This window comes from Hippoglossus stenolepis, chromosome 17, assembly GCF_022539355.2.
Source record: "Hippoglossus stenolepis isolate QCI-W04-F060 chromosome 17, HSTE1.2, whole genome shotgun sequence".
Taxonomy (NCBI): Eukaryota; Metazoa; Chordata; class Actinopteri; order Pleuronectiformes; family Pleuronectidae; genus Hippoglossus; species Hippoglossus stenolepis.
Genome location: NC_061499.1, coordinates 16,422,614 through 16,448,248, shown reverse-complemented (window position 1 = coordinate 16,448,248; position 25,635 = coordinate 16,422,614). Strand labels below are relative to the sequence as shown.

The 25,635-nt window shown below is 42.6% G+C and overlaps 1 protein-coding gene across 2 annotated transcripts in view; it reads left to right on the top strand.

Annotated features, from left to right (window-relative positions):
* Positions 1–25,635, top strand: part of adcy2b (adenylate cyclase 2b (brain)) — a 44,122-nt gene continuing 18,487 nt past the window's right edge. The window contains exons 1-10 of one of the 2 annotated variants that reach the window (XM_047344337.1): positions 1–213; positions 304–705; positions 7,879–8,076; positions 12,646–12,807; positions 13,929–14,078; positions 17,675–17,823; positions 19,247–19,358; positions 20,659–20,786; positions 22,092–22,250; positions 22,956–23,088. In XM_047344337.1, the coding sequence (XP_047200293.1) occupies positions 442–705; positions 7,879–8,076; positions 12,646–12,807; positions 13,929–14,078; positions 17,675–17,823; positions 19,247–19,358; positions 20,659–20,786; positions 22,092–22,250; positions 22,956–23,088 (1,455 nt within the window). In that variant the 5' untranslated portion in view covers positions 1–213; positions 304–441. Of the gene's footprint in view, positions 706–7,878; positions 8,077–12,645; positions 12,808–13,928; positions 14,079–17,674; positions 17,824–19,246; positions 19,359–20,658; positions 20,787–22,091; positions 22,251–22,955; positions 23,089–25,635 lie in introns of both variants that reach the window. The other variant, XM_047344339.1, reaches the window with a different exon arrangement.

Below are 25,635 nucleotides of genomic sequence, written 5' to 3'. Positions count from 1 at the left end.
AGTAACATGTTGCCTTGTCGCAGCTACAGCGTTGAGCAGTGAGAGGAGGCTGCCTGCTCTCTCAAAACGCAAAGAGCAAAGAGAAGCTGAAGTGTCATCTCTTCTCTTCAGCGTCCGGCCACCTTCTCCGGGAGGAGGAGGGGGAAGAGGGGGTGGAGGAGAAGGAGAAAGGTCGTTTTCCACACTGTCCAAGCGGGAGGAGCAGCGGAGGATGTAAGGGAAACTGGAGGAGCTGAAAAGTTGGCTGTCCCCCACTCAGCCGTCCATCCATCCAGCCAACCAAACTTTTTTTTTTTTTTAAAGAAGAAGAGGAGGAGGAGGAGGTGGACCTCCGAGGGCGAGGAGGAAGAGGAGCGCAAGCATCTCTCACCCTGGTCACTCCAGCGCGCACGTGCTTTGGTCGGCCGGAGAGCGGGGTCATCCTTCCACAGGCAGCTCCCCATGTGGCAGGAGGCTCTGTGGACCCGCGGACGCTACCTGCTGGAGAAGAGCGATGGAGGCGAGGCCGGCGAGGGGCCCGAGGGCCTCGGGGACGGGGGCCCGGGGTTCCAGGGCGAGGTGTACGTGGAGGGCGAGAAGCCCCAGGACTGGCTGTACGAGTCCTACTACAGAATGAGCCAGCAGCATCCGCTCATCGTCTTCCTGCTGCTGATCGTCATGGGAACCTGCCTCGCACTGCTGGCGGTGTTCTTCGCCTCTGGACTGGTGAGTGTGTGTGTGTGTGTGTGTGTGTGTGTGTGAGAGAGAGTGTGAGTGTGTGAGTTTGTGTGTGTAGGTGTTTGTGTGTGTAGGTGTGTGTGTGTGTGTGTGTGTGTGTGTGTGTGTGTGTGTGTGTGTGTGTGTGTGAGAGAGTGTGAGTGTGTGAGTTTGTGTGTGTAGGTGTTTGTGTGTGTGTGTGTGTGTGAGTGTGTGAGTTTGTGTGTGTGTGTGTGTGTGTGTGTGTGTGTGTGTGTGTGTGTGTGTGTGTGTGTGTGTTTGTGAGAGAGTGTGTGTGTGTGTGTGTGTGTGTGTGAGAGAGAGAGAGTGTGAGTGTGTGCGTGAGTGTGTGTGTGTGTGTGTGTGTGTGTGTGTGTGTGTGTGTATAGTGTTGCCAAATTCGATAAAGTAGTTTCAGTATAAGTTCAGCTAAATATACAGTAAATGCTACATACCTATGCTTATAGAAAGGAAATCTTATTTTTGTTGGATATGCACAATATTAGCAAACAGCTGAAGTTTGTCACATTCCCACATTCAACTCTCTTGTCATCAGAGAAATCCCCTTTGAGTTATGGAATAGGTAAAAGAAGAATTTGGTGGTTATAACATGTCGGGAATTATACGTATTGACTCTATTGTGCAGAGTGAGGGTTCCTTAGTGGGATAGTGTCGGTCTTTTTTTACGATATACCAAATATTAAACAAAAACCAAAGTGCCAAAACGTACACATCAGTCAGGGGTCTTATGTACTAGATCAGACCAGAGTACTATAAATGGTTGTTTTTACACTTAAATAATACAATATTTTGAAGATTTAATTTAGCTTTATAGGGGATGGGAGGCATATTCTTTTTTAACCTCTGGACAGAACCACGCTATCTGTTTCCCTCTGTTTCTAGTGTTTGTGCTAAGCTCCACATATACATATTCAGCCATGAGACATCGAGTCACTCCTCCCACCTGTTGGCAAGAGAGCACATAAGCTTATTTCCTTAGAGGGTGAAAGTATAAGAAAAGAGTGCCATCTTTAGAAACGACACATAAACATAGTCTTCATTCGCGTGCTCCTCGGAAGGTACGGTACAGAAGGTTGTTTTTTTCCGACCTTGGTGTGTTTCTGTGCTTTGAAATCCGAATGTGGAAAGAACACAATGTGCCACAGGTGTTAAAACAACACCTTGACACCTCTTTTCAATATCTGCATAGAATGGAAGAGCAAAGAAAAAATAATCAGCTGTGACATACCACGTGAATGCCCATAGTACTGCACATACAGTTAGATTTATCTCTCATCCACTGCCACTTTCAATACTTTGTTTTGGACATCTTACTTTTCCCCGTTTCACTGGTTCTTCTCTCTGGTACAAGAACGAACCAGAATTGCCGCCATGGAGCGAGATGCAATTTCAGATGCATTTCCTTTTATTATGAACCCTACTGGTAAAAAAGAATCAAATTTTTGTTTTTTATAAATGTGCAGATTTGGTCAAAATAAATGTTTTTTTTTTGTTGTATTGCTTTCATTGGATTTGCTGTTTTGCTGCAAGCTACGCGATAAGATTAACAAGTGTCAGATACAAGACTTTCTGTCAACAACGCAGTGGAGTGTCCGAATAAAAGAGTTTTGGTTCAAGCACGAGACTGAATCAGACAGGGAGGCCAAAGTGCACGTACGTGACTCTATGTGACAACGCAAGAGTTTGTGAAGCAGCACTTTAAACTGCCACATTGGGTTTGCAGAGTGGATCGAGAGCGGGACCGCAGTTGATTTCGCGGCTGTGTGGGTGTTGGTGCTTTTGTCAAGTGAAAAGTGTTGTTGTGGCCACAAACTCTCAACCACAAACACAAGCTATTGTTTCCCAAGGGACGCTTTTGTGTTTTTATGAAATAGCTGCACAAAAGGAAGCCCACTCATTGCCATGGTTGTTGTTGTTTCAGCGCGATTGTTTTGCCACACTGTTCAGGACGAACTGTAGAGTTATACTTTCTGTGTGTGTGTGTGTGTGTGTGTGTGTGTGTGTGTGTGTGTGTGTGTGTGTGTGTGTGCGTCATGTGCTCTCTAAGTAGCACCTGGAGGCTGTCGTTGAAGCCCTGTTACGTACAATTGAACGCCATCGCAGGGTCGTTCCCAGGAGAACCTCCTCCTAAATCGATCCCTTTACTTATGTTTAAGACAAATCAATAGCTCTTATTACCCCCCGGCGCTCGATTTAACTCTCCAGCCTTTACTCTTCCTCTGCAGCTGTACACTTAAATCTTCACAGTTTAAATCACAATCTCTCCAAATAATTTCTCATTATTCACTAAATCCCTACTTTTTTTTTCAATTTCTTTCTATTAAGTAACAGACAGACTCTTCCATCGTTGTGGAGGGGTTGTTCAGTGAGGCGTCTGTGTTTATTGCTGGAAGTAGAAGAAAGCCAGGAATAAATAGAGGGAGGATTTGGAGCAGGGGGCTGGGCAGCCGAGGGAGGGGAGGATGTTGTTGTAAGTGTTCTGGCTTTATCAGTGAGCCGACAGAAACCCAACCAAAGCAGCGCTAATGCTCCCAAAATTACTGCACACTTTTATCTCCCCCAACAGATCAGGGCTGGAGCGAGGGAACGTGGTGTTTTTAAAGGCAAACACTGCTCCACCCATACTGTACTGCATGTGTGTGTATGTGCTTGGGTGTGTTGGTATGTACGTGTGCATGCTTGCACGAGTGTTCATGTTTGTGATCCTGTGTGTGTGTGTTTATCTGAGGAAGTCTCTCATTTCCTTCAAAGGCTTATCTGCAATTTTTTTGAGAGTAGATGACTTTTCTTGTTCTTTCTTGTATTGATTGGAATGTGTGTAGGGTTGCATTCATTTGTGTGTGTGTGTGTGTGTGTTTGCATGCCCAAACGTGTGTGAGTATCTAGAGACCAGGCAATCACATGGCTCTATATTAACCAAATGAATCTTAAAACCCCATTTGACATTTTAATAGAGATCAATATTACATCTGGTAATGGAACATTGAAAATCCATAAACAGCTCCCATTACTTTCATGATTAACTGCATTGATTATATCAGTATTGCATTCCTTTATTGACCAAAGTGTTCATTTCACTTCATATTTCCGGTGGGTTTATAATCATTTGCAACATATTTTCAGTCTTTGCACTTTCACAATTTGTTGATATATTTATAACGTCAGCAAACATTGATTTATTGCCCACGTCATTGAGAGTTTGATGGATGCAGGGCTGTGGGAGCCGGGTATTTTTGTACTGATGGATGAACAACATGTTGCACGGGGGCAGGAAGGTGAATGAATGCGGTGAAATAGATGCTGTGACGTCACTGACTGAGGTGTGGTCAGAGCTGAGAACAATCTAAAGTGCTACACGCAGATACAGAACCACATATAAAAATGAGCTGAGTTAATTAAAAAAGAAATATTCAAAAACATCCACGCACATTTCATTTTAATAATTCTATTAAGATAGAAAATCCATCCCCCATCCATCCATCTTTTTAAGGGCAGCAGGTTACATCCAATGGCAGTGTGCTACTGTAACAGGAAAAGAACCTCTTTGTGTTAGTATTGCACTCATCATAAGGTTGAGGAACACTCATATTAAAGGTTCAGTGTGTAAGATTTAGGTGAATGGGATCTATTGGCATAAATTGAATATAAAATAATCCTAGTGATGTTTTCCCTGGTGTGTTTCATCTAAATTGTACAAATTGTGGTTTTCTTTACCCTAGAATGGGCCATTATATTTAAATACTTAATATGTTTTTTACAGTAGCCCAGACTGGACAAACTAAACATCTTTTGAGTTTTTATGAGAACTGAAGGCTTCCACAGGTTCTCTTTCATGTTTGGAAGGGGAGGGTGAGCTGAGGGGTGTTCACTTGCAAAACACAACCTCACCACTAGATTTCACTAAATTCCACACACTGAACCTTTAAACAAACAGTGGTCAAAGTCGAAGCAGCAGAGGTCAGGATTTTCGTGCTTCCACTCAAAATGGCTTAATACCTCCCATAGATGGGACACAACTCCATTTCCTTTCTTAGTTTAATTTCAATTTTGGTAAAGGTCTTGATTTGGGTTGAGTTAAGGTTAGTTTTTTAGTTTTTTCTCTATCACATCACTTACACTTACATCACAGCTGCCGGTGGCTATCTGGGGTCCTTCTGGTTGGCGGACGACCCTATAGCTACCACTACCACAGCCTGAATGTTTTACAAAATGTTCTATATATAAACACATGCATTAGTCTCCTTTTTAAGGCTTATCTAGAACTGTCGGAAGAATATTCATTGGAATTGATATCAAACTTTTCATTCTATTTTCTCTTAAAAGTGAAACTGTGTCTTTCTGAAACTGTACAAGTGACCTGCAGGGAAGTAAAGACCGGCTGCAGGACTCAGTCCACAGAAACCCGAAGCTGCTCCACCGCTGCTGCACAAAGAGCTGTTCACCTGCTTATTACAGATTTCAGTGAAGCTCAACTCAGAATACACAGAACCCCCGAACTGGAAAATCAGTTGTTGTGATCGACATTGTCACTTATGCTGATGAGTCCCAGCTGCCACTGCTACAGAGAATTGGTCGCCTGTTGATTCAAAGTTCATTAATAATGAACCTATCACGTTTCTAAGTCGCACCAGATCCAACACTGCACTTCCTCATGGCCTTTACAGTAGACGCTCTGAAACCTTTGATTTGTTTTAGCAGAGTCAAAGTTCAATGACTTCAAATGGGGCACCTGCTGAAAGGACTGGTGTTTATAGATGATATTCAGGACCAGGCTGAGAGCAGATTGGGGAAATCTACCATCAGTGCTGCTTCATCAGGCTGGATGAATATTCAACAGGCACCAAAACATGGAAAGTGCACATACACTGTCATGATTTCAAACACACTCTCCTGTGCCACCTCTCCCCTTCTCCTCGCTGTCTGACACAGTGCATTTGGTGTATTTGTTTCACTGCTGCTCTTTCTGGCTGCGGGTGCTGCTGTTGCTGCTGTTGCTGCTGCTGCTATTTCTCCCTGTTCCCCCCTTTTCCTCCCAGTATAATAGCTGGATAAGCCAGACTGGGTTAAAAAAGGAAATAATTGTTCTTGGTGACAATGCAGTACATTATGTCAGGCAGGCACAACCCTCTGCCTTTATGCCACGTCGAGGGAAATGGCTCTAAATGGCATCAAAGGGGTTTTAACTGGATTAGAATGCCTCCAATCTGAAATGTGCAAACTGTAGATGCCTCTTTTTTTGTCTTACCAGAGAAAGCAACCCCCTCCACCTTTGTGTGTAAACATACAGTTTGAACCAAATGCATTTTGATGCCAAAGGACAGGTCTTGCTGTCGCTGAGGTTCTCCTGGGGTTGAGTTTGCGACCTTGCTTACATCTTCATTGGGATTCAGTCATTGCTTCAGACTCACTGCTGTGGCGTCAGCAACCAGATCCCATGGGATCTCCTCGCCAGACCCTGACTCATTCTTCCTCTGCTACATCACACTGCCTCATTAATACACAACAAAATGCTGCCCTCCTACATTTGCTGTGGCCAAATAGCTGCTGCTATTTTAAGCAAGCGGCTCCAGTCAATAAACTGTCAAATCGGCCACAAATTCAAGGTTGAGCCTGTGGCATCTTTTCATTCCGTTCCAAAAAAAGCTGCTTCGGTGAATTGCGTGTTGAGGGAATGAAACACATTTCTATGCCCACACACTGATGCTCATTTCACTGTAAGATCAGTGACATCTAAATTGTACAGCGGCATGCTAATTTAACATTTACAGTTGTGGGACCTGTCACTGCAATCATGAGTTCGGAATCACTTAAAAATGTTTTCGTGGGTGTTGGACAGGATCAGACTTGTGAATGTGTGCTGTGCTGTGCTGTGCTGTGCTGTGCTGTGTGTGTGTGTGTGTGTGTGTGTGTGTGTGTGTGTGTGTGTGTGTGTGTGTGTGTGTGTGTTTAGGTGTTCTTTTCAATTACGAGACTCAAAAAAATAGTTGCATATGTTAAAAGTTGAGCTGGCAGGCAAACTTGTTTCAAACTGAGAATAAGAATAATGGAAGTGGACAGACAGAGGCTCTGAGCTCAGAATGGTTTGTGGGTAGTGAAGCAGCGCAGGTTTCAAACTAGGAGAACTGGCAACTGTGGGGATGAGCTGGTCTTTATGTACTGTTTACTGGTTTGGAGAGGTGATGTAGGTAGATGAGATGCAGGTGAGTTGGTCCCTGTTCTATTGCCTATGTGGAATCATTTGCACTTGATGTCTTCATGAGGCAAATAATGGCACCAAGATATGAGAATATACAGCAGGACTCTGGTTTTAAAGCCTGTTAGGATGGATGGTTTAGTGCAGTGTACATCCTCTGGAGTGTAAACATGGTATAGTTAGAGTGAAGGAAGGACTTTCTGAGGATGGGAAGTCTAGTCAAAGTCAAAAAGACAGTGTTTGTGTGTGTGTGTGTGTGTGTGTGTGTGTGTGTGTGTGTGTGTGTGTGTGTGTGTGTGTGTGTGTGTGTGTGTGTGTGCTAAATGCTGACTTTGACAGTGCGAGCACAGAAGTGATGCTGTAGCACATTCTGTGGGTTCAGACTGTCTGTCTGCTGATCTCTTTGTGTCTAAAGTTTTTGGTATTTGACCTTATTTTTTGGGTTTAAAGTTTTGAGTTCACTGATCTGCAGTGTCAGTATTTCAGGAATCATTGTGTGTCTGGTAGGTATGTCTCTGCTCCTTGATACGATCAACTTAAACTCTCTGCTAGTATTGTTCACACTATACTTTTTGGTGTTGTCAGTTGCCTTTATATCTCTGTACGCAGTGGAGGCTCGTCAGTAGTCTATTAATCTACAGTACTATTAGTGTTTATTAAGTTTGCATTCTTGTGCTCCTCGGAATGTCCCATTTCCTGAGTTTTGAAGCCGTCCTTCCGGTTCCAGTGAGTTCATGTGCTTTGAATGTGTAAAAAAACATGGACAAAACATGTTGTATTCATGAGTTTAAATAATTTTTCCAAATATTCAGACACCACATGAGCACACAATGACTATATATGTGTAGACAGCCGAATATATGAACTGGAAATGTGTTTCCCAGAGTGAGAATGTGTTTGAGTCCATCAAACCTTCAACAGTATAAACCAATCCTTCTCTTTCTCTCTCTCTCTCTCTCTCTCTCCAGAAAACAGAGGACCACTTAACGTTCCTGATCACGGTGCCGGCCGCTCTCTTCCTCTTCCTGTCCATCTTCATCCTTGTCTGCATCGAGTCGGTCTTCAAGCGGATGCTCCGCCTCTTCTCTATTCTCATATGGGCCTGTCTGGTCACCATGGGTTACCTGTTCATGTTCTCAGGAGGGATACTCAGTCCGTGGGACCAGGTAGATAAATAAGTGTGTTTTATGTTTGTGTATCTGGATGCATGCGTCTAAAATAATACACAGTTGTACCTATGGGCCTGGTTGTGCCTGGTTCTGGTTGTACATGTGTGGGTCTGCCGCCAGTTCAGTCCTCTAAGCTCCACCCCCCCTCAGTTAGTGTTGCTGTTACTCTCTAGTTAGCAGTTCTGTTAACTAAACGCTAGGGTTGGTAATCCTGAAAAGATAACCTAGCATGAGCAGGTTACAACTTGGGAAATATGCAACTGATACATCCCACCCCCTCTCACGGCTACACCCCCAAAACACAGACACTGCCTGTTATTCTTTTTTTCCCAGAAGACTTAATTAACGTATGGCTCTCTGGACATGGAGACTGTCCATAACCCTTAACCCTATTCCTGGACCTGTCCCTTTATACTGATTCACATCAATTCTGAAAAAGTTCTCTCTTGACCCATACCGCATTCGTGGTTAACCGTTCAGTAGTTTTTGTGCAACCCCGCTAACTAACAAACAGGAAATGAGAACATAAGCTCCTTGGCAGAGGAGTCTGTTGCTTTTACCACAAATACGCCGTTTAATCCTCCACCCAGCCACCGGGGGGGCGATCAAGATGTTGTCACTGGCACTAAACAGCTGGTCCCAAAATGCTCCATAAATGTTTTTTAAGATGATATGATCACTTGATTGGCACCCCATAATCCTTATATTTCAAGGTAAAGATATGTTGTGATTTTAGGGTTAGGGAAGTTGTAACCCCCCCCAGGAAAGGAGTGTAAGTCACTGTACGTAGTCCTAGATACACAACTGTGTATGTGTCTGTGTGCGTGCGTGTGCGCAGGTGAGAGTGCAGAATTAATTCCACATGTGACAAGTGTTAATGAGGCCTGATGAGAGCTGGAGGTGAACAGATCAGCAGACAGACACATTCGTTTTCAGTGCCAGACTCCTTCTCTCTCTGTCTCAGGAATCCTATTTTCTCATGCTAACGCCCTGTCTCCCCCTATTCATCAAATCCCATTTTTCTCTCCACCTGCCTCCTCTCTCCCCACCCCCCCGCTCTACCCCACCATGCCCAAATTTCCTCTCTTCCCTCTTTCCTCCCCCTTCACTCCCTCTCTGCCTCCTTGGGGATGGAGATATTTTTATCATCAGCCACCTGTGAGAGCATAATCATTCTGCATTATTAATCACTCTGTTCTGTTCCCACGACTCTCCCACGTATCTATCTATCTATCTATCTATCTATCTATCTATCTATCTATCTATCTATCTATCTGTCTATCTGTCTATCTGTCTATCTATCTATCTATCTGTCTATCTATCTCTGTATCTCTGTATCTGTGTATCTGTGTATCTGTGTATCTGTGTATCTCTGTATCTTTCTATCTATCTATCTATCTCTATATTTATCACTATTTATCTCTATATCTATTTATGTCTATCTATCTCTCTATCTATATCTTAATCTCCATCCATCCATCTCTCTATCTCTCTATCTATCTATCTATCTTGTTTATATCTCTCTATCTGTCTCTTTATATATTTTGATCTCTATGTATCTCTCTATCTCTCCTTATCTTTGTATGTATACATGTCTATCTATCTTTATATCTCTATTTATATCCATCCATCCATCCATCTGTCCGACAGGCAGAAAGGAAATTTGTGGGAGGGCAGCGATTTGGTGAAAAGAAAACAGTGTGATGTGCGGGGTGCTCTCGGTGGGTTGGATTGATCGGGATTACCGAGAACACAGCACGTCTGGCAGAGCACACAGAGCTAATAGCAGTGAAGTCCCAAAAAGAGAGCGAGGCTAAGGGGAGCAGAATGGGAGAGAGAGAGAGAGAGAGAGAGAGAGAGAGAGAGAGAGAGAGAGAGAGAAGCCGTTGCCCTGCTCCGTCATTCACTTTCAACCCGTCATGTTTGCCCCTCACACACACACACACACACACACACACACACACACACACACACACACACACACACACACAGACATATGTAGCCCACACACAGTCCAAGATGTGTCTGTCACCATCCAGCAGCATTCTCCCGTCGGACTGGGCTGTATTTGATTTCTGTGAAGGCCACGGCTCTCTCCAGAGAAGAGATTGAACATGGCTGCCACACCTGGTACCCAACAATCAGTACACTGTGTGTCCTTTGTGTGAGCGTGGTGGTGTGTTGCCACCCTGTTGCAAAACAAACACGGGTGCTCGAATCCAAACACGCTTCCGAGCTGCTGATGCTCATCACTGCTTAAGTGAGCGGAGAGCGTATTAAGTGTATTCAAGCGCTTCGTGGTGAACACAAAAAAAAAGGAGAAAAAGAGTAATCGAAGAAGCTAAAGTGAGATGATGGCTGCAGCTCCCACGTGGAGGTGTTTGAGGGTGAATTAGGATTCTGGCCGGAGTGCTGTGGAGATGGAGTGTGTCTGGCTGCCTGCATCGCTGAGAGAAGCAGGTGACGCACCTGAAATTGGACTGCCATTCTCAATTCAGACCGCCATCCAAACAGAGCAGACGTCACGCACTCCAAGTGCCGTGTGTCCCCTGCCTCTCTCAGAGTCGGGAGTTCAGGGTTGTGGCAAAATATACAGGATCGAAGAAACGCCGACGTCAGCGCCCTTCCCTGTGTTGTTTCCCGTAGCAACACAAAGTCTGAGCCTCAACAAACAACTCTCCTCCTCTGTTATCTATGCTCAGGTCTTCTGTTGGAAGGAACTAGGTCAACCGATCAATCACTTACAGTATATCCAATGTTCCAACTCATGTCTTTGGTTGATAAAACATGACATGTTAGTGGTAGAAGTAATATCTTCGCCAGATACTGCAAATAATGTGTACAATAAAGAAGCATGTGAAGAGCTTTTCTTGGCCAAACAAGAGAGAGAAATATATGGGATACGTATCATACCATATCCTGAAACTGAAAACAAAGGCTTTGAGTCATTGAAACTCGTTGAAGGCTTAAAATCAAATAAAAAATGTTCCGCGTGATTGAAACTAAGTTTTGAAGCCTTACATATTGTTTTGATAGGCTGATTAAAAAAATCACTGCAAAACTTATTTTGTATTTGACTTTTCCTCTTTCAAAACCACTTCTTTTCCTCTGTTACTCCAACACAAGTTTGTCTCTGTTCTCCCAGTGCATCACTTTGTTTTCCAGTTCAAACAAATTTGCAGACATTTGTTCTTTTTACAGCCTTTTAAAACATTATCCGAGGCTTAAAAACTTAGTTTCAGTTATACAAAACCTTTTTATTTAGATGTCAAGCTTTCAAACACAAAGTTCCAACCTTTTAAAGCCTTTTTTCAGTTTCAGAATATGGCATGATGTTTACCCGACAGAAATTCAGCACAAAATGTATTTATTTGTCTTGTTATTCAAATCCTGTGTATCTGACGACATGCCAGACACGTCGAGGTCTTGGTGACAGCAGGATCGTCAGTTTGTTGTCAGAGAACATTTGTTTGTACAAATTGCCAGTCTCAGTGTATTCCTGTTTGCAGTCAATCTCTCTGAACCTGATAGACAGAGGAAGTAAACAGACAGGCAGGAAGGTCAGAGTTCATCCAGCGTCCCAGTCGAAACCGTGACCCTTTCGTGCTGATCGCCACCGCAGCCACCATAACAGGAAGGGGTGGACTGACAGCAGGGGAAGCGGACAGGGACAAAGCGGGAGGTTAAGACACAAGTTATCAATAAACACAAGGAGGAGGAAACACGCGTCTCAGAAACCACGCATAAAATACACAGGTTCACAGTGTGTGAAGGCAGAGTGATGCACCTGGAAAGAGAAATGACTGATCATAGTAAACCTGCAGGAAACTACTTCTAAATATATTCCACAGTAAAGTACAACACAGGCTTTTATTTATTTTCTTAGGCACTGTTGCGTCACAGAAAGAGGGTTCCTGGTTTGAATCCCGGTTTGGGTTTTCCCTGTGATGGGTTTTCCCTGTTTTCCCAGTGTGTAGCCCACCTCTTGCTCACTGCCAGCTGGGATTGGCTCCAACTCCCCCTGCGAACCTCAAAGGATAAGCAGTTTAGATACTGGATGCATGATTTATTGTATCTGCTGTTTATCCCATGATTACATTTTTTTATTTTGTAAATCTAAGTGAGCAGCCCACTCATAATCATCTTATCATCCATCATAGGATCAACAGTTTATCTTTGGATCTTTTTGTGTGGAAGAGTGGGCAGCCACCACCAGTCTCAACTCACTGTTCTGTATTTAGAGAAAACAGCAGACAAAGAGGGAAGATACAGAACATAAATCTCTGGTCGCAGGCGTTTATTCCGTCTATATTTGGGCCCTGCTGTATATGGTTGTCCTGGGATGTTAAATCAGGTCATAAAAGGGAAAAATGTGTTTAAATCAGATAAATAACTGAATCTTGATGGCGTTGGAAGTTTGCCTGCGTATTCCTTGTCAAAGAATTCATCAAATATTAATAACTGTCTGTTTACTTAGATTCATTAACATTTAGCAAAGATATTCTGGTTTATTTTGGACAAGTGGTGTGCTCTGACTGAAGATGTCCTCCTGTTTACTACTTCCAGGTGTCTTTCTTCCTGTTCATCGTGTTTGTCGTTTACACCATGCTGCCTTTCTCCATGAGAGGGGCCATTATCGCCAGCGGCATCACCTGCTTGTCACACACTGTCACCCTCAGCATCTGTCTGGCCAAAACCGTCCCAGCGCTGGAGCCCCTGGTCTGGCAGGTGAGTCAGATCCTTTCACAGCAACGTATAAGTCAAAAGGAAACACTGTGCCGTGGATGATGCAGAGACGCCTCTGCTTTGAGTTTTCTTTGTTAATAATTGCTTTGCTGCACTGTTTGCTGCAGCACGGAGGTTAGTGTCTCCAAATGAAATCGGTAAAGTGGTTCATTACACGATTAAAAATCATGAGGTACAACATTTTTATAAGGTCTGGGTTATAAAACAGTGAATCGTGTCTTGTCTCATTGTGACACAGCACATTCAGCAAAGTCTCCTGAGTCAAATGAACTGCTGTTAATGTACTCGGGGAACAGCTCTTCAAACACTGGCTCTATCTGAATGGACCCCTTGATACTGTCCCACAAAACAGAAACCGCATAATGCTCAAGCTGCTATTATTATTATTATTATTATTATTATTTAACACCACTGACCAAAAATCTAACAATACAATCTATACATTTCAATGAAAATGCAGAAACATGCCAGATAACACATAAAGTAAACCTGATTTTGTATCACCTGCATGTCTGAGGCTGACACACACACACACACGCACACACACACACACACGCCCACCCACACACACACACACACACACACACACACACACACACACACACACACACACACACACACACACACTGACTCCTTCTAATCGACCATCAAAGTAAACACACTGATAACACTCTAATCACTATGGTCTCTCGCTCTTCTCAATCTTTCCCTCCCTCCCTCTCTCTCACACACAGTCAAAAAGCACATTAACAATAAAACATGCTCGAAGACGCTCATTACCCTTGGATACGGCACCTAGGACAACCTATTGATATGCACGGCCACATTTTAAAGAGCTCCAGGTTGACACATTGGTGGAAAAGCACATTTGAAGAGTGTGCTCTGGCCTTGTTTTATGAGGTAATAATGCAGGTCTAAGTGGAAGGAGGTAGATAGTGGGGAAATTATATGTGCAGTCATATATGGAATGTGTTGCACCTCCCTAACATCATTATCATGCCGTATTCTTGTGTGTGTGTGTGTGTGTGTGTGTGTGTGTGTGTGTGTGTGTGTGTGTGTGTGTGTGTGTGTGTGTGTGTGTGTGTGTGTGTGTGTGTGTGCAGATCTTAGCCAATGTGATCATCTTCACCTGTGGTAACCTGGCCGGGGCCTATCACAAGCATTTGATGGACCTGGCTCTGAAACAGACCTACCAAGATACCTGCAACTGCATCAAGTCGCCCATCAAACTGGAGTTTGAGAAGCACCAGCAGGTACATCTTTACATTCATGGTGGGGATGTGAAATAATACGGGAGTGAAGTCTAAGGTCATCAGATTCCTGCTGTTAAGCCTGGACTCAAATGTTCCGATACAAGACTACAACTCCAAGTGTCACGAATAATCTCTTTAATCTTATATCTTTCTAATCTTAGTTCTAATACCTAACTCATTAGTGTCTCTGTGTACTCGGTATAATTAATCAGTTGTTTAGTCCAGTCCACCTCCAGCAGTGGAAAGTCTCTCTCTCACTCCAGTAGTTCAGTTCAGACTCAAACAACTCTCAGATGGATTTCCATGAAACGTTCATGATCCACTAAGGATGAAGTCTGATGATGCTCTGACTCTGTGTTGGGATGTAACCAAGTACTTTTAATTTGTTACTATACTTAATTATATTTTTCATGTATCTGTACTTAAGTGGATTTATTTCTGGGTACTTTTCACTTTTACTCCTTATCTTATATCAGCAAATATCTGTACTTTATATTCCACTTTTCATGGTGCATTTCACTTACATGTTCACCCTGTTTTTAAAAATGTTTAAAGTCAACAACGAGATCTGGGTCTCCGATCCAATCAGAGATGGCACGTAACATTAGACTCCGCCTCCTTCAACGAGAGCTAAACTGCGACAGCAGCATCACTATCTTAGAAACATATAAAATGGATTCAGAGGAGTTCCCCGCCAAGACTTAGCCACAAGGATAAAGCAGCCAATTAGTGAATAGGCTTAACTCTGAAAGTACTTTTACTTTTAATAAGTATATTTAAAAGCAAGTACTTGCTTACTTTTACTCAAGTAGGAAAGCTAATGTGTTACTTTTACTTTTACATTGTTCATTTATTTATTTGTACTTTTACTTAAGAAAAATATTTGAGTACTTCCTCCTCCCCTACTCTGACCTTTTGACTAGTGCCACCATGAGGTTTGCGTTGTTTGCTTCAGAGTGACATGACTCACCAGTTATTGGATGGATCGCTCTGAGACCTGGTACTAAGACTGATTGGCTGGAAAGACACATGGTCCATATTGAGTCTGAATGAAAAATGTTTCTTTTTGCCGTTTGGTGGCCACTTGTTTGTAATTGCTGATGTCGGAGTGAAGCTTATTTTGTCAGATCTGCCCTGTAAAAGATCAACACTCAAAATGTGAAATGTAAAGCCTCTAGTTAAGCTGCCAGCGTAGCTGTGGCCCTCTTGACTCTCTCTCTCTCTCTCTCTCTCTCTCTCTCTCTCTCTCTCTCTCTCTCTCTCTCTCTCTCTCGTCCAGCCACACACTTGATGAGATCCCAAATGAAATTCAGACTTATTCGGTTTTATTGCCAAAGTATTTCACTCCTCAGTTCTGTCAGGGATGAGGAGTTTGTAAGATGATGTCTAAAGATGTCTAAAGAGGCATTATGAAGTGACATTTACGTGACATTTTTTGCCCTGACATTAGCCATTCTTTCCAAGCAGGAAAATTACTCATAAAAGTACACAGTAATAGCTTGTGGTCATCACAGTGAAGATAAGCTTAGATTAATTTTTTTTGTAACTTAAAAATGAAGAAATACATGATTTATTATTTATCTATCATTGTATTTGTAGAAATATTACAAATTCATGACATGTTGTGTATGTTTTTTTTTACCACAAGTCTGTGAATATTTTGTGTTTGCTGTAGATGGTGGTTGAATAACTGAAAACATTTATCACAGCAACTATCTTCATGTTGAATATGTCCCCTGCCATATGTTTGTCGACATTTGCAACAGTCTGTTTGTGTGTTTGTGTGTGCATGTGTGTGTTTGATGCTGACAAATGCCTAACTAAACACCAATAAATCCCATTCAGTAGCTGAATACAGATCACTTAAGTTCATTAATCAAACACATGGTTAATGAAGCTCCGTCTCTTCAGGCTATTATACTCCCTCTGCATGCTCACAGTCGAGTGTTCATATTGCTTCCCCGCTGAATAAGTAAATAAATGCGGGTGGTGTGTGTTTCTATTTTTAGCGACGCTCCCCCCCCCATCCCCTCTCTCTACTTAATTTGCTGCTGTGTTTTAGGAAATGAGCCTGTGGTGTGTGAACAATGTAATGACCCTCTCTGCTGTGAGCTGCATTTATGAGTCACACCCCCTCAGGCAGCTATTCGCTCTCTCTATAACATGCACACACACACACACCCACACTCAAGCCCACACACTCACGCACACACGCACACCACAATCACCCTCAAACATCCCTCCATCTACTGTGCACTGTGCTAAATTCAAGACCCACAACTTACACAGTTACACAACAGTTATGGGTGATGAATCTCGCATCTCTGGTTCTTTACTTTTCCGATAACCGACTATTCTATACTCTGACGTGTGTTGTTACATGTGGTAAAGAATAAGTCGACTTTCTGAAACATCAACAGCAACCATCACACTCTTGAAGATGAAGCATCGTGGGGTCAATATGCAAAGGCCTCTTTGTAGAATTACAATTCTGCAACAACAATGCAGCCTCTAAATCCTTTAATCCATCCACTGGAGATGATATGGGGAAGAGACACAGTATGTTGCAACCTGCCATGTACTTATTGAGTGGGGAACATTCCTGCAGATGTGTTGTAGTACTGCTTATCCTGTCCACTGGAAGTTCATTTATTTTTTCCTATCTTTATTCAAGAGTGTGGTCTTTCAGGGTGAGAGCAGGACTTGTTGATTTCATGTTCAGATTTTGCGATGCTTTCACTCAAAACCCTGGCACTCGCACTCTAAATGCCCCCGCTTGTGCTCAAACAGTGTGCTTGCCCTCAAATATGTTGTTGCTTGGACTGCGCTCCAGCTTCGATTCTTCTCCCTGCGCTCACGCTGCTTCTGTGCGTGCTGAAACGTCTGCTCTCATTTCTTATCGGTTGGGGAATTTTAGCAGACTTGTTGCACAAAAAAAAGTGAAAGTAAGTACGTGAAATCAATACTCTAACTGAAAGACCAGACTCTTAAATAATGATAAGAAAAAAACCACATATATTTCCAACCTTTGACTGAATTTGAGCGTTGCCTCTGGCGGTGGTTAAATTGCATTTTGGGAATTAATGATTGAATGAACTAATCATTAACAGGTGAATATCACAGTGAATGTTTCCTTAATGTTCACCTTAATCACCTCTGAATCATCTAATAGCCAAACTTAAAATCATGAACCGTGAATAAATGAAGAGAACGTGTCCCATTGCTTTTCTCTGCCATGCTGCATTTAATAATGAAGATATTTTCTGTGCCTCAGTCGTTTCCTGTGCTCAGTGCCTGAAAATTAGCCCTAACTAATTAAGGGGATGGGGGGTGGATGTTAAATATTAGCTGTGGATGAAAATGGCTATTTTTATATGGAGTATCAGAGGTTGATAGGAAGATATATTTGGTTCATAAACTGGTATAAAGTGCGGATTTATACACAATATGAACACAATACTGCATTAATGTGTTCATGTGTATAAATCCGCACTTTATACCAGTTTATAAACCAAATATATGTTCCTATCATGTCAAGACACTACTCTGCCTTCTCTGGCTTTTCATTCCTTCCCTTCTCCCCTCTCTGTCTGCAGGAGCGTTTACTTTTATCCTTGCTGCCAGCTCACATAGCCAGAGTGATGAAAGCCGAGATCATCCAGAGGCTGCAGGGACCCAACTTTGGCCGAACTGAGAGCACAAACAACTTCCACAACCTCTATGTGCAGCGGCACACCAATGTCAGGTTCGGTTCCCCCTCCTTTATCTGGGCCTCTCTCTGCTCTCATCGCAGCGCTTGATTGCTCCTATACCATCTTGTCCTCCCCCTCCACACTGCTCCTTCCTTGTCTTCTTTTGTCCTCCCTGCTCTCTACCTACTCAACCTTTTGGATTTCTCCTATACGCGATACTCCCCTCCCCATTATCTCCTTTGATTTCCTCTCATTTGCTTTCTCGTCATCTTCTCTTCACCCCCAGCGCCTTGTTGTTTTTCCCTGGCATGGCCAAATTCAAGCTAATCCACCCTAATTGTACTCTGAGGTCACTTTGCCAAATGAAGAGAAGCCTGTGTTTTCTGTTCTCGATGGAGGATTTCATACTGTGGGGGTTCATAAAAACAAAGCAGAGTACACAAATCCAGGCTTAGCACAAGAGTCTCTCTGGAGAATGTCCTCTAAAAACCTGTTTTCCATCACAGGAGAAACAGAGTGTCTCTGTTAAGTGGGCCTCAGGTGTGCGTGTGACAGTGCATGTGTGTCCGTGTGCGTCCTCATGTTGATCTGCCTATTATCCCTCCAATAATAACAGATTCTCACATGGTCCAGCTCACAGTGAAGAGGGCAATCCACCCAGAACAAAAGAAATGACACTCAAGGACAGGTGGCCGTGTGGTTCTGCTCGGCTCTTCCTACTCATACCAATCAGATAGACAGTCTCCAGCTGTAGAATCGGACCACAGCAACTGATTCTCCAGTTCAGGGTTCTGGGTACTAAGTCGAGCTCCACTGAACTTTGCAGGTGAACAGCTCTTTGTGCAGCAGTGGTGGAGCCGCTTCAGGGTTCTGAGGACTGAAAAACTGCGACCAGCATCACCACAGGACAAACAAACAGCCCATTCCAAACAGATGGGAACTGCACTAGTGTCTTTAATGTATACGTTAGTTTAAAAACTGTATTTTTTCAAGTTTAACAAATCAATGACATAGTCTTCAGTATACCAGAAAACCAGATTTGGTTCATGTCCAGATAAGTTAGCTACACTACACACTACCAGCACAATAATATGTGCTATATTATTTCTTTTTGTTGCATTTGAAACCCGAACAGACCATGAGTACTGATTTGCCAAGGCCAAAAACGTCCCTCAGTTGCCCTCAAAGTTTTATAGCCACCACCGTAGTAAAAGTACTCAATAAAAACCCAATGGGTTTATAGAGAACAATACTGCATTCAACTTAATTCAAAGCAATAACATCAAGTACGTCAAATAATCCACACCCATGTTGCTCTGCTAATAAAATGCCCCCCATGGGTGATAAACTTTATGCCTCTCCTACTAGAGGACAATGGAAATCTAGGTATGCAATGAATTGTTTAATTCTACGGTTGTGTTATTCAGTAGAGTATCATTAACTGTCCTGTTTGTTGGTTGGTCTTGTTCTCTGCAGCATTCTGTATGCCGACATTGTGGGCTTCACCAGGCTGGCCAGTGACTGCTCTCCAGGTGAACTCGTGCATATGCTGAATGAACTGTTCGGCAAGTTTGACCAGATTGCAAAGGTAAGCTCAAGGCAACTTCATTTATATACTACGTTCCATACCGGAGGACGTCCCAGCAGAAATGAATGAAACAGTGGGAAAAGGAGGAATCCCGAATGTTTATGCCGTTGGAGGATGGTCATATGTTTTCAGTCCAGGGTTGACCATTCTCTCAGGAAATAATATTTCATCATAACCCTGTAAAAATCCCTCTATGCTAAAGAGGTGTTTATTCATCTCTGTTGTGATGTATGAGGCTGTACTTTGGTGCAGTCTTGTATTGGGTTGCAATATCCTGTTCATGAATGAGGTAGAGAAAATATTGGAAACACTTTCCAGAATAATGCACTTTAATACGGCCCCACCACGAGCTGCAGCCTCTAAGTAGAATGAAAAATTCAAGGAGACAAGAATTTCCCATTTAAACTTCATTAACTTAACCCCCTTCATTTCCAGTTTAAGGTTTTATTAAGAAGGTTAGGGTCTTTGCGAGGCTCAGTCAGATTTCATTTATGGATTGTGGATAAATAAACCACTGGCCTTGGAAACCAAGCAACAAATATCCTTTAATATCTCGAGCAGTAGAGCCCAGTAAATAACTTCCAATCCACGATGGCAACCCTGTCTGTCTGACGTCACTGTCTGATATTTTTCATCAAGACGTCCTTTGATTTAACGGAGAAATAAAGGATGGTAACGACGTCAAATATTGTGTTTCCTTTCTCGGTTTGTGTCTTACATTTGAAATGCTCAAATTAGCCGGTTACATGACAACCAGCAGGAGAGAACAGGGTCCGTGTTATTCTGTCAATCGCTTGAAGCGTGACCTTGAAGTAAATGTTGTTTTCTGTCCGGCGGCCACAGTCGGCCTCCGTGCGGGACCTTCGCAGAGGGTCCGTGTGCGTGTTGACAGCTGCGGGTTGTAGCAGTGTGGGCTGGTCGGAGTGTATCTCGCGGTCTCATGGGTTCTCAGCTTATCGGGTTCAAGCAGTTGAGTCAGGCTATCTCAGTTCTGTGTCCAGCAGCTCTGTCCTTCTGCCTGACGAAACCACTGTTACATAAACCCGGACCAGCGATGAGCAGTCACACATCCCACATGTGGAATAACAGCTAATGCGTTATGTGTGTGGGCGCATGATTTTGGGCTCAATGGATGTGACTGTGTTGATGTGAGGTTTCTGCGGAGGTGAGAAAGAGCATAACAAATTTCATTTTTTAAATAAAGTACTTAACCATAACTAAATATGTTCATGGATCGGAAAGTTTTAAGATAAACGTACATTTCTTCCATCATCACCTCTTTTTTCTTTCTCTCTCTCAGGAAAACGAGTGCATGCGAATCAAGATCCTTGGAGATTGTTACTACTGTGTGTCTGGTCTGCCTGAGTCTCTGCCTCACCACGCCAGGAACTGTGTGAAGATGGGCCTGGATATGTGTGAGGCCATCAAGTAAAATACCAGCTCTCCCCCTCTTTCTCTCTCTCTCTCTCTCTCTCTCTCTCTCTCTCTCTCTCTCTCTCTCTCTCTCTCTCCCCCTCCCTCTCTCTCTCCTCTCTCTCTCTCTCTCTCTCTCTCTCTCTCTCTCTCTCTCTCTCTCTCTCTCTCTCTCTCAAACACACACAACCAGAAACACAAACAAACACATGCCTGTCAAACAGATTGAGCAGAAGGAATGCCAGACTCGATTTCAGCTCTGTTTGAATTCCAGAGTAAACACAATGTGGATGCAATATGATAAGCCTACTGACTGACCAAATAAATAATTCAAACAAACGAGAATGCCACTCAGCAGAGTGCGAGCTTTCGCTAAGGCCCAGCAGTCCCCTTAAATTCAGTCAAGCTTCACCAAATACCACTTACTCATAGATATCAGTCCCCTTAATGTGCCTGATTTTTTTAACCAAGATCCATGAAATGATGTAAGATGTCTTATCTTTAAAAAATACCTTGATCCGCACCAAAATGTATCTATATTAATCTTTTCCCCAGACCCATACTGCATCCTTCCAACACATTTCGTGGAAATATTTGCAGTAGTTCTACAGATTGATATCTCTAAACTGTCTGTTATGTTGACTTGCCAGCTCTGAACTTTTAATCAAAATCAGACCAGACTTTTGACCCTGACAAGATAAATTTATTGAGGAAACGCTGAATCGTGACACATGCCACAAAACACTGGTTTCTGGCATCATTGGTAAAGACCAATCTTAACATGGTAATCTAGACGTACAAATATATCCTTACTACTAAAAACAGAGATGTTTAACATGTTGATAAATACACTTCATTCACCAAAAAACTGTAACATCACAAAACTCATAATCGGACATTTCCAATTTTACATAAACAAGATACAATGTGTGAATTATTGTGAGTAATGGGGTTTTCAAGCTTACACTGTCCAGTGTTTATGCTAAGCTAGGCTAACTATGCTCAATACTTAGTTTGTGATTGATCTCACTGTCAGAGAGAAAGTGAAGCATATGTTTCAAAATATTTTTGATACATACAATAATTATAATAATAATAATAATAAAGAGCAGATGTTTTCTGCATGTCTCATATGATAAGATACCATAATATAATACCCACATTAGCTTTTCTGCAAAATCTCCCTATTTTCTAAATTACAAACAGGAGAACAAGTCTTTTCCCGCACCTTAACTTGTTGGACCAGACAAACATTGACCAGGGAACAGGACAAATGAAATCCAGTCTTTAATGATTTTCCTTCTCCTGTTTTCTTAACAGGAAGGTCCGAGATGCCACTGGGGTCGATATCAACATGCGTGTTGGTGTTCATTCCGGGAACGTCCTCTGTGGTGTGATTGGCCTCCGGAAGTGGCAGTACGATGTGTGGTCACATGATGTAACGCTCGCCAATCATATGGAGGCAGGAGGTGTGCCGGGGTGAGATATGATCAATAACATAAAGGTCTGTGTGTGAACGTGAACGCGGCTCCAGAGGAGAATATATATATATATAGTTTAAGGAAAAGCTATATATATATATATATATTTATATCTTTTCTCACCTCTATGAAAACTCAAAGTGCCATTCACTCATTCACACCCACATTCCTACAGTGCATCTATGTGCAGCACTTTCTCTTTCACACATCACTGTCAATTATGGGTTCACTATCTTGCCCAAGGACACTTCAGTAGACTGGGATCGAAACGCCGACTTTCTGGTGAGTGGACCACCCGCTCTATCTCCAGAGGTATCCGCTTGAGATATCTCTCCTTTTATTCTAAGTACTTAAGTCAATTATCCCTCCTCCTTTGACCAATCAGCTCTACATGTGTAGGTCCCTCATCCCCACACTGTAACAAGCTGATGGGAAATTGGCTGGTGGTTCTGTGTGTGCTGCACTGATGATACATAAACTCTCCAGTGGCACCACATTGTCCCACTGGGCTGCTAATGGTTTGTCTGTTCTTATACTCGCTGAAAGGAATCTGAAAAAAATGGCAGCTGGAAAAACATATGCACATCTCCATCATCCAAACAAACCTCTAAAGGGAGAATTGCAAGTCAGTGTCCATTAAGTCAGACAAAAGTTTTTAACCTGTCAACATCTGTCCCCCGGTCCCGTCCTGTCTCGTGTTCAGGAGGGTCCACATCTCCTCAGTGACGTTGGAGCATCTGAAGGGCTCGTACAAGGTGGAGCCTGGAGACGGACAGATCCGAGACTTCTACCTGAAAGAACACGGAGTGGTCACCTACCTGGTCATCAACCCTAAGGTCAGAAACCATCACTAGCATGCTTCCAGTTTGAGAAAATCATCGAAAGAAAATGCAAATTATTGTACTTTTCCAACCACTTCTGTTATAAGAATATTAAGCGTTGGTTCATTGAGTTACTCATCGTGACGATGATGAAAATTAAAAGTATTCCCATTAATTCACAGAGAAAAGTACATATCTTTAGTGTCCAATAATAAACAACTGCTGCTGAATTTGGTGATATTGATTGTTTTTTGGCACAACAACCTAGTGTATTAGCTGAAACATGCTACTTTTCTTAGTGTTAATATTTTGGATATTTTCAAAGTACTGTTAAAATATTAGATTCACTCATACATGATGCCGCATATGAATGTCTGATAAGTTTTGTGTGTGTGTGTGTGTGTGTGTGTGTGTGTGTGTGTGTGTGTGTGTGTTGTGTGTGTGTGTGTGTGTGTGTGTGAAATGAAAAGCCATGCTGAGCAGTCCTGCCTTCCTAATCCCTCTGTAACTTGGCTAAAATACCACCCACCCCTTAAATATCTGCAGTAAGACCTTCCCTGCTCTTACTTCAGGCTTCCTGTGTTCACTTCCTGCCTTACTCACAGACTTGGGAATTCTCACTGCAACAGTGGGGTCTATTTTCTGCAGAGTAAGGGCATTTAAGATTTCAGGTGAACCTTGGAAATGCCATCGGTGACACAAAAAGCCACAGGGTCTTCTAGTGCTCATTTTAGTCGTCGTTTTTTCATCTTCTGACTCCTCTCCCAAGAGCTTGACCAAGGAACTGTTGCTTTCACATGATGCCCTCACAGTTCTTTAATCACTCACAGTTCTCTGAGTGCAGAGTCACGACTCAGCAATGGCACAGAACAGTTTCTGCTGAGCTTTTTAACGTGTAAAGGGAAAAAATATTGTTTTTTTGTGGGAGGACTATCAGCTTTTCAGTGGATCCTGTGCTTTATCGGCTATTTGATGCTATAACTGGGATCATACCTTACAAAATAAACATCAAGTTGTGTTGAAGAACACTTGAACATAGAGATGAGACCTTAAACTCCTTAGGAAAATGTTTATTTTGATAAGAATACAGGTTTCAGGTACTTGCGTCTATGCAATATATACGCATATAATCCATATACAGTCAGAGGTTGGAATCATTGGAATTGAGCATTGAAGAATGTTTGCACTCTTACTAGATACTGTGTTGTTCTGCAGTGCATCATGGGAGTTTGGTACTTAGCGTATTAGCTTATTCATCATTTAACTTTTTAGAATTCTTTTGTAGGATCATATTAATGCAGAGTTGCAACATTTGTGAAGAGAGACCTGATTTATCGCAGCTCCACTCAGACCACAGTAATTAACTAAACCAACAGTTTTAGGTCTAACCCGAGCCTCTGGGTATTTTTAGTGTTTTAGCTTTTCTCCTCACAGCACAACATTATCATCTCGTACGACATCTCCACAGAAACATTAAGAAGCTGCTCTGTGACCTTTAGTGTTTACTTTAACGGAGATGGCTTACTAATATCCTATCTGATATTGGAAAAAGGCTGTGGGTGTTCTGTGACATTTTCCAGAAGCCCCGAATGGATCAAAGATAGATATGGAGCACGGATCACAGGAGGTGTCATCTCCACTGTCATTGTCATTGATTATCACTGTCAGAGCTGTTCGGTACACCCGCAGGAAGTAGCACAGCCATTTTAGACAGTGTCTATTTCAATTCTCACAGGCTTTTGTGTCATGTTGTGTCAGTATCTATCGCTTCCAGAAATTAGAGTAAATCATCCAGGGTGTGGGTCTTCTAAGCATGAAATACCCCCTTCACACTTCTTCTGCTGTACGGTTGTATGTGGAGCGGGAGTGGAGTGCTGGACGTCAGGGAGAAGCACTCGTGTACATGTAAAAATGGAGAGCCTCATTGTTCTTGACTGAAAGTGTTTCAGGTAGCTCCAAACACTGCCAGGCGGGTCACAGGCGACAAGAGCTGTCATTTGATCACTGTTCCCAAAGCGCCCGGCCCTTTTCACTTTACACCCACCGAGTGTGAACACAGCTAGAGGACGTACGGAAGTCCAGCTCACGCTGCTGCACCTGAGGGATCAGTGTGGGCACTGCAGTTATGATCGGCTTTGTCTGAAATAAAGGTTCATACATGTTGTATTTAGCTTTTATCAGCAGTTTATCACGGTTTCAATGTCCCTCTCTTTTATTGCATTTGGTCTAAAAGCAATAGTATATTATAAAATGGAACCAACCATGTTTTTCAGTTGTTGCAAAAAAACCTCTGAACTATGTACACCATGTAGCCCTCTGCAAGAAATTGTATTTTGCATTAAAATTTCAATCCGTGTATCGATATTAACTGCAAAATAGTGTCAGTCTACATTATGTGCATGATACGTCATCTTATATTTCATTGCACTACTTTATATTGCACCACTTATACGGTGTAAACATACAGAGCAGCTCATTTACACACACTAGAGTCATGGTGTATTTATTCTGCATCCATCATTCTTTGCATACATTGTCCATCTCTTATCTGTTGCACTACTC